The sequence below is a fragment of the Trichoplusia ni genome, chromosome 5 (assembly GCF_003590095.1).
Source record: "Trichoplusia ni isolate ovarian cell line Hi5 chromosome 5, tn1, whole genome shotgun sequence".
NCBI lineage: Eukaryota > Metazoa > Arthropoda > Insecta > Lepidoptera > Noctuidae > Trichoplusia > Trichoplusia ni.
Genome location: NC_039482.1, coordinates 1032616 through 1042184, shown reverse-complemented (window position 1 = coordinate 1042184; position 9569 = coordinate 1032616). Strand labels below are relative to the sequence as shown.

At 32.5% G+C, this 9569-nt stretch overlaps 1 protein-coding gene across 2 annotated transcripts; it reads right to left on the bottom strand.

Moving 5' to 3' along the window:
- Nucleotides 1–184: 184 nt before the first annotated feature.
- On the bottom strand, nt 185–8896 carry LOC113493962 (sulfhydryl oxidase 1). 2 transcript variants are annotated; one of them, XM_026872023.1, is made up of 3 exons: nt 7008–8896; nt 2671–2721; nt 185–506 (listed from the first exon to the last, which is right to left on the bottom strand). In XM_026872023.1, the coding sequence occupies exons 1-2, from the start codon at nt 8699–8701 to the stop codon at nt 2706–2708; spliced, it is 1710 nt and encodes a 569-aa protein (XP_026727824.1). In that variant the 5' UTR covers nt 8702–8896; the 3' UTR covers nt 185–506; nt 2671–2705. The 2 variants fall into 2 exon arrangements, with proteins under 2 accessions (XP_026727824.1, XP_026727823.1); XM_026872022.1 differs by lacking the exon at nt 2671–2721 and having other exon boundaries at nt 7008–8893.
- Between the last annotated feature and the right edge of the window lie 673 nt (nt 8897–9569).

Below are 9569 nucleotides of genomic sequence, written 5' to 3'. Positions count from 1 at the left end.
TATGTTTTTTTTTTGTATTTTCTCCCATTTTGACTACCTACAGTTGTAACTTATTGTCATTTTATTTAAGAGCCTAATTACGAAGTCTATGATTTGCGAACATAATAAATATTAAATTAATAATAAATACCTACTTACCGCTTCCAGTTTTCAGGATACATACAAGGATAAATAACAACGACAATTAACATTTATAGTTCTGTATTGCGACAGTCCAGTAATTACAAGACAAAATCACCTTATTACATGACGTCAATTCATTGAAAGCAGTGAGATCAATCAAAATTATTATCTCGATAGCTACGTTCATATTAACGGTGAAAACAAATATGTCCAATACATGTATTACGACTTCTATAAAATGTAAAATTTGTCATCTAAAAATTCAACTAACAATATTTCTATCTTAAAAACTAGCTCTAAGTTTAGGTACGACAGGACATGAGTATAAAAATTATTTACTGCCAGCGACAATTTCTCCAAACATCAACTACGCTGACATGTACCTGAAATCAAAATAAAAACCTTTAGACATCAATTGTTTTAATTCGCTCATGGGAAGTTCCTTGAATAGGTATTGACATAGGAATGTGTCAACTAATTAAAGAGACATTTCAATATACAATCGTGGGGACGAATTTAACAAAACATTAGCAAAGGTACTTAGTCAAGTGATATTTCATTTGTAACGTAGCCATAGCGTATTTACCGTACAATTAAAGAACCCGAGGCTATTATAAACCACAGTGGGGTAAGTGCTAACAAAAATACAATTTGATACTTTGAATAAAACTATGTTCGATAAGAGAGCAACAGGCAAATTAAGTAAAAATTAACTTCTTTATACCTCAGTAGGTACCGGAAGAATAGCATCTTAGTTCAAAATATCATTCTGTACATCACAACTGAAACATCTGAGCTAATATTTACAGTACAGCGCACAGTGGTAGAGAAATGAGTGCTAGTATACAAAATAAGAAGTATGAAGATACCATTGATTTTACATCAAGGCCTCTAGTAGTAGGCAACGTGCACAAAAGCAAAAACCTAATTTCCCAAAATGTACAATTTCTTTGTAGGTACCGTGTGAATGATAAAATGATGTAGGAAACTTAGACAAATATGAATCAAGGCATGACAAAATAAAAAGAAAAGTTGATTAAGAAAGTAGCTGTGGCCTAGGTTATACCTGGGGTTTCCAACAGGAAAATATAGAATGTCATGTTACAGAAGTAAGTTTTATTTCGGCCTAGTATAATATAGATGAAACCTAAATGAGAAAAAGTCGCAATATCACCTGATAACTGACATTCGAATGAGCAATAACGTGGGAGTTTATCCAATAGTGTACATTGGATAAAATCCTACGTAAAATTGACAAAACCGACGACATATTTTTGGACGAAATTGGAATAAGTAGATTTACTTGGAAAGTAACGCTCTTTCTTCGAAGTATTATCCTAGAAATGTATAGTTCTTTTTTAACGTTAATCGATGATTAATTATTGCCCTCGTCGTCAACGGGCAATCGTCTACGGTATACCTTACATGCAACTTAGGTACTTACAAAGCGACTGATAATTTTACGCGGCTAATTAGCAGTTACAAGAAAAGGAAGGACGTTTCTTCACTACAGAACTTTATTTCATTCGATTTTATTCTGTAGCGTGTTTAATATTAATTTAAACTTTTGAATGTAGAAAGTGATTCGTTAAAATATTAGAAAGGCGCCGCAAACACCACGTTCAGTTGGCTATATTTTCAACCACTTTTTATTGGCAGATCTTAGCAGTTAACCCAAGCACTGGGTTAGATTGTTTCTCGTGGCCAATATTTTAAATTCAATTATATATTATTTAAGTTCACATCTCTAGCATATGAGCTTCGGTTTTTTCTTTTGCTACAATACCGAAGAAGTTTAATTTGAAATAACATTTATGTTGTTCCAAATACCATTCGTTGTCTAGTTCACATTAAAATAGTTTATTAATCTCATCTAGAAGAATACCCGTATTTCATACGAAAATGCCGCACAAAATGACGAGACACAATTACTATCAGGATCCGTTCGACTATTTTCTTTTATCTTAATTTTCACATAGTGTGGACCTGCCGCCAATAAGGTAACTATAATACTATATAAGTATCAGTTTTTTAAACTAGTTTATATCAAGCGAATGTTTCCTAAACAAAAGCCTCATGATTTATCGCAGGTGTTACACCTACCTGGGCTATAATATTATAACTATAAAATTTTATTGAAACACTTTCAATACTTAATTTAACGGTCTGCCTGAATAGTGAACAAGCGCAAAACCTAAATACACGTTTACTGGCAACAATAATCAAAGCTATACCTTGGTAAAACAATTATTTGCAATATAATTTTATTACAACCTTTTTACTCGAGTGAAACATAATATATATTTGTTGACTGGTACGGTAATCGATAAAGCAACTACATGTAATATAATACTACAAAATAATGTACATATGTAAGTAAAACGTAACATTGGTGTAGTTTGTTAAACTGCTACTTTACAATAATCTCTTACGTACCGCGAAATATAAGTAAGTATATCAGGCGAAGCCATAAGAATACGTCCAACACTTAAATCCTAAGGTCAACCATCCACCACCACAAAAATTACGACTTAACAACCTACTGACCTTAACCCAGAGTCCATTTTCCACTCAGTTGCGAATTAGCGATGAAACGTACTGTATGGATGTAAAAAACATAATTTATCAGTACATTACAGATAAATTCACAAAAATGGTAAACAAGTAAGTAAAACAACTCAGGCATGATACTGTTTACTTTGTTTTGTATTTGTCGAATATATAGTAATTTATACTAACTACATTCAAGGTAGGCTTTTAGAGTTAAAATATGCACTGAGATGAAGTAACTTTAACGTCTTTTTCTGTTTTGTAACTATTTACATTTCTTGGGAGTCTGAACAATTGGCAGTTCATTCATCCATCGGAGACAATTGAAAATCGCCAAACTGTGTTTGCGTCTCTGGCTTTGTTACGCTACCTACAATAGATATAGGCAGATATTCAGATAATAACAGATAATCTAATAATGCATTCATGCAGACGCAAGATAAGTACACAAATGTTCAAGAAAATGACTTACATTGAGTTTTTAGTACCTTCTTTATCAGTCTAACGCACGCAAAACTTAGCTACTTAGTAACCATTGTTGCTTGAAACTGAAAGAATTCAAGCGCACTGCATTAAAACTATCAAACGGGGCTGGTATTTTTATATCGATAAAGAATTGTATCGGTATCTTTCATTGTCTCTATGAACTGTATACAAATAGTTTCAAATGATTGTATAAGGTTATAAACATACATTCTTTTGCAGTGACACGTCTTTCTATCGCGTTAAACTGCCAAGTGATCACACCTCCAGATAACCAAGTAAATAGACCCAAATTACAACTAAAAAATTATCGTCATCGGATGCTATATAATAACAAAATTATATCTAGTTTAAATAATACTATATATTAAGAATTAACAAGTAGATATTATAACTAATACCCAACACATTCGTTAACACCTACACACATTATGATATGTAACAATTTTGTATCATTAGATTCCCAGTTGAGCGAAACTTACTGCCATGACAAATATTGCATCAATATTCTACTTATACATACTTAGGCACTTGTCGCTAAGGATACATAAAAAACGATTCAACTGTTACAAATAAATTTCGATACCCTTTTTTTTTAAATGTTACCGCACACATATGTAGATTTCAAACAAAATTAACTATACTCCTTAGTTTAAATTTAATAAAATTTCGCTACACTTAATAGGATTATAAGTATACCTATCTATTATTATCATATTTCCTTGTTAATTTAGCTGCTATTATTTATTATCTATTTCTTTTTTAGGTTAAAAATTCCATCGTATTTGTGACAAAATTCTCAAATATTTTTTAAATTCCGCTAAAATTTTTGCTACATATTGCATTCTTAACTTAGTCGCGTAGTTAACAGTACGTTGAAGTATGACTGACAGCCTGACACGTAATCAGTTGGGATGAACAGGTGACGGAACCTAGTCATTATACGCGGAGAGGGGGAGACAAATGTATCATCAAGTGTATACGTGATTGTTTACGACGCTCACTAAAGACGCGAAACAGAACAATAGTCTGTTAACTATTTGTTTTTTTTTTACCATGCGTAAGTTGATACGAACAATACAGCAATTACAGTGAGCACCTCTTGAACTATTCAATACAATTATTTGCGTTTGTTAAATTTAGCTTCAGTAGTTTACACTTGCATCTAGGTAATTTGATACTAAATTATTGGTAAGTATCTCACTACTTAAATTACCTTAGTAGGAAATTCACCATATAATTAACACGAATATAAAGGCATTTAAATATTAATCCTAATTTAAAATTATCTAAACATTTAGTTAAATATAAATAATGGAATACACTTGTTATAAAATACTCTTTTAAATTTAATATATTTTCTAACGATAAAAATATAATTTACAGAACCGCCTGAATTTATATTTGCTGTAAGAAATGTAATAAAAATCCTAAGCACCATTTGGAAGTTTTTTTTATAATTTATTTCCTCTGTTTTTTTAATACAATAAAAATATACGTATGCTTGTCAAGTACGCCGATAAATTAACTATTGGGCTAAATATTCCCTTCATAAATCAGTACGGGGTCCTCCACCATAGCGATTTCGTTAAATGATTCATGAAAATCATTAAGATTACCTATGAAATTAGTAATATGGGGCAGTGGATTATGTAACTATGTTAATTTTAAGGCCAAATTATTTTAAACTATCCGTAAGAAACTAATGCAAATACCAATCACGTGTTTCTTACTTTTCTAATATATAAAAGGAAATGTTTGTAATTAATATAATTTTGAATTTATAAGTAATAAGCTTAAGACTTGTCAATTTTGCACGTTCCAAAATCTAACATGTAAAACGCTAATCAAATTTTCATAAAAACACGTGATCAATATTTTTGTATTAACCTAACTAACCATGAACCGGCCCAGATCAATCAATACCTAAGTATTGCAAAATAGGTCTTGAAATAACTAGCTTTATTGATTTAATAAGAATGACCGCAAGGTGTCCTTACTGGCAGGATGCGGAACCGACTCGGGCTCGAACTGGGCTCGTTAGCGAACAATGCAAGTTGGAAATCCGACATACTTTGTCAATGATCTAGAGGCTACCGCCAGTACCGCCACATCTAAAAGTAGTTTTCTTGCAACTGCGGAAACGTGACAGGGCACTTCACGACGTAGAACCGCTCTTTTACAAGTGCAAGGGTGCTAGTAGGCCTTTTGAACAAATATATTGCCAAGGAATACATTTACTTCAATACAAAAACCTATGCATAGTACGAATAAATGGTATTATCAACTGTCTTTAACCTATGGTAACAAATTACGTTTATAAAAGTATATTATTATCACGTCTGGAACTATGAAACGATCTTTTTTTTGCAGCTGGCTACCGCGTCGTATTACAAAATATCCGAAGTGTCTTAGCAGGTAATGGTTAACTAGCAGTAGCAGTTGGGACTTAGGCTCTAACAGGAATGTTATGATTTCGCTTGTAGGGACTAGGTTTTTGCTCGTTTATATATATCGCATATTGGCACTAGTGAGAGTAATTGATCACAGAATGATTTCTTAATGAATTACACTGTTGAAGTTTTGTCATGTGTGAGTACCGAATTAAAATCCAATAGGATTGACAATAGACATCACAGATTAATTATCTTCACTTTTGCAAATAAATACTGTTATGTTTCAATATAAATTGTTACAGCTAACCAATTTAGTTATGTTATTATCGTATTATTTATATTAATTTTATTAAACCCCTTTCACAATCAAAAAATATTTAATGAGCATTGTAATTTGTAGGTATTTTTCGAATGTGAAGCAACATATCTTTTGGTGCCTATTTTTCGTTTATGATAACCTAAACCGGACCATTTTTTTTTAAGTAGGTAAGTAAACAAATGTTCTTTATGCAACACATATGGAATATTTCCAAAGACTTGTTATCTTAAGCAGTGTGAAGCCATTGGTGATGATAAAGTGCGAATTCATTAGGGAACATAAATATTAGTCAAAAAATAAATAAAACCGATGTATTAAAATTATTTAAGAACCAAGAATTAAAAATACACACAGACAAATGTTTTTGAAATGATATAGTAAGGTTTCTTGAGAACTGATAAAAATACTAGTAGATTAATATATCAGGCTCTTAAATAACATAGGTAACTTAAATGAATGTGCACAATAATTGATAAATTCTCATCACTTATGAAAAATAGACCACAGTAAACAAGGCATGGAATGTATGGAATCAATTACTATCTATATTTTTAACAAATTAAATGCTTTTCGGAATGATTGATTTTATCACTTCTGCATGGCAATGTAATTCTTTCAATTTTATGTTTGGATAAAATATCAGTTTTGAAAACAGGAGAATTGCTTTGAGCTAAGAATATACTAAATAAATAATATAAAAAGGCAAAGACAGCAACTTGTAATAAAACCTTTGTAAATTTATCGGTTCATTCGCAATAAAGCTTTGCATTGCTTTCTGTTTATTAAAGAGCATAGATTATAAAATGTTGATGCATAGATAAAATATGTCATGATGATCACCCAGTGAAGCAATCAAGTCAATCAAGAGCAATTTTATAATTGATTCCACACTTTAAACCAACTTTTATGTCATGTTACACAGTAATAAACTTGATAAATAAAAAAATAATTATAAAAATAGTTGCAGCTCTAAAGTCAGACAATTTTATGTTATTTAACTCTCTTTAGCTATAGATAAAGTTAAATAACATGTATGTTATACTTTACCCCTTCCATGCTTGTAAAATCTTTTTTTGTATCGTTTAGTTAGAAAATATTTTATGACTAGAATAAGAATAATGAAAGATAATATGTACAGGAGACTTAGCATTCCGATGTCCAAGTTGGAGAATGGACTCGCTGGTGCTACAGACGACCTTGCACGACGCATTGATTGGATGTTTGATGAGCCATAAACATTTTGCAGGTACATGTAGACTGCTGGTAAGTTCCAAGCACCTCTGGCGAGTCTACACTCAGGACACTTAGCAACACTCGGAAACTGAATCTTGGGATGCTCTGGATCTTCTGTGACATCACCTGCTAGTCTAAGATTTACTTCATTATGTGCTATCCACAGCCAGAGGACAGCTTTGTCATTTTCCTTAACATCAAAAATTCTATTTCTTGCTGCCATGGCTTGGAAATGTCCAGCACATTCTGTGCAGCCAAAGAAATTTTTAATGTAGCCATGCATAGCTCTTAGTACTCTAGGACTCTCAGCACCAGGTTTCTGGGCAGCATTTACTGTTAGGGTATGGAAAAGAGTCCAAAGACCACAAGTATAACCACGGAACTTTGGTTGACTGCCTTTACACCTCACATATTCCAAATTGGTTGTATATACTGGTGCATGAACACTTTCCAATTGTTTCACCAACTCATAGACTTCGCTGCCACTCCAACTTTTCTTTGTACTAAGTGTGGAATGTAACTCAGTCATGTATTCTTTTAGATTTCCTCTAAATGGGAATGAGGTGATAATGACTTGAAGATATTCTAACAAAGCTTGTAGAGGTTCCCCAGTCAAAGTTTTGAATCTTGTTATTTCTGTGTGCAAACTGGTTTTAATAGTTTTTTCTAGGTCACTGTAAAATACGAAATCAGTATTCAGTGTCTGTTGTTTTTCATCTGAATGCTCATTAGTCATTATTTCCTGACTGCCTTGATCCCTAGTTGGGAAAACATAGTTTTTGGATTTTAAGAAAGAATTGATAGTTTTCAGCAAGCCAAGTTTAGTGTTATCCTTAGGGACAAGTGTTGTAGACTCAAGTGTTGAACTAACAGCCACAAGTCCTGGGGTCTGTCTTATATTTGCTGTTTCAGCTATTTCACTATTTTCATGCACTCTTTTGACTCTTACATGAGGATAATCATTTAAATCTAAGGCCAGTTCTGAGCCAATAGTCGAATTTATATTTTCTAATATTAGGAAAGTGTAATTGATGTCCTGGGGCGCATCTTTAACTACTGAAGCATAATTGTTAAGTGATTCAATGCTTAATGATGGTCCAAAGGAAAAACGACCCATTGCTTGTTCATTTTGCATTTTGGCTATGATTTGAGCTTTAAGTTTCTCATGAGTATCAGTTATTTGTATTTTGTCTCCGACATTGCCATTTCCCTTCACATAATACTCATGCAAATATCGAAGGGATGGGTATGCCATAACTTCAAATTGTCTACATATTTCATTGTTTTCTTCTACAGAACAATCTATAACTGCTAACTTTATCAAGTTTTTCCAGTTTATCATTTCGGCAGCCATAGCTTTATATTTAGGTGCAAATCCTCGACAGTGACCGCAATAGCTGTTATAAAATTGAGCCACAATTACATGGTTTTGTCCATATATTTTTCGTTCAAAATTACGGTTCGTCAATATCTCAACATGGTCCGACTTACTGTACAGCCCCTGCTGATCAACATCACCATCGTCCACAATAACTGCACTATTCACGAATGCCGAGAAAACAGCAATAAATAGAAATATTGACTGCCACAGGTTCATATTGAATGACTATCAGTTGCGGAAAAGCACGTCACGTTAAAAATTAGGAGAAATTAAATACACGGCATTAGCCGGCAACACCGGTGCCCGAACTAATGGAGAGCTGAGTATCACCAACTTATCATTGCATTTCAAAAGCTAAAAAGTGAATACGTCATTTCTTCATTATTCTTCAATCGGATTGTTGACTATGACTTCATATTTTGTCACATCAAAAATACCTAATGATCTGCTGTCACTGTCATCTCCTTCTTGAATATTGTCATTACTGTCAACAAGTGCGGTGCGTTCCACTGAAACGTTTATGTAATCAGATCCATGAATCAGATGTAATCAAATCTTTTATTTGCTTAAGTGAGTATTCAATAAATGTAGCAGAAACCGAACAAGTTCTTTCTTTAGGTGGGCGGAATGATTTTTTCATCGCAGATGTAAGCAAACTACTTTTTGGGCTTACAGACTCCAAACTCAAGCTTTTTGCGATGGCGGTTGGGAAAAGCGAATAGAACTAAAGTGCGAAGTAGAAGACACCTGCAGGACTCGATGCTTCTGGCAGTATTTTTATCCTAAACTAAAAATGCTTAAAATAGAATTCTGAAAGTTTCAAGTGGCATTTATTTTTATAGTATAAATAGTATTGTTTTTAATTATGAAGTAGTAATTTATTTACACGCCTATGATGTATATTTTTTTCTTGTACCTACTTCTTTGATAACTTTGGTTTAAAAACAATAATTTAGAATACCTCCAAGAATTAATTAATAGTTTCATTGATATTATATTAATAAAGAAGTCGTTTGGTACTCGACATCTTTGTTTATGGTTAAATAAATTGATCGCAAAAGTACTCTATAATAGCACAATGGAT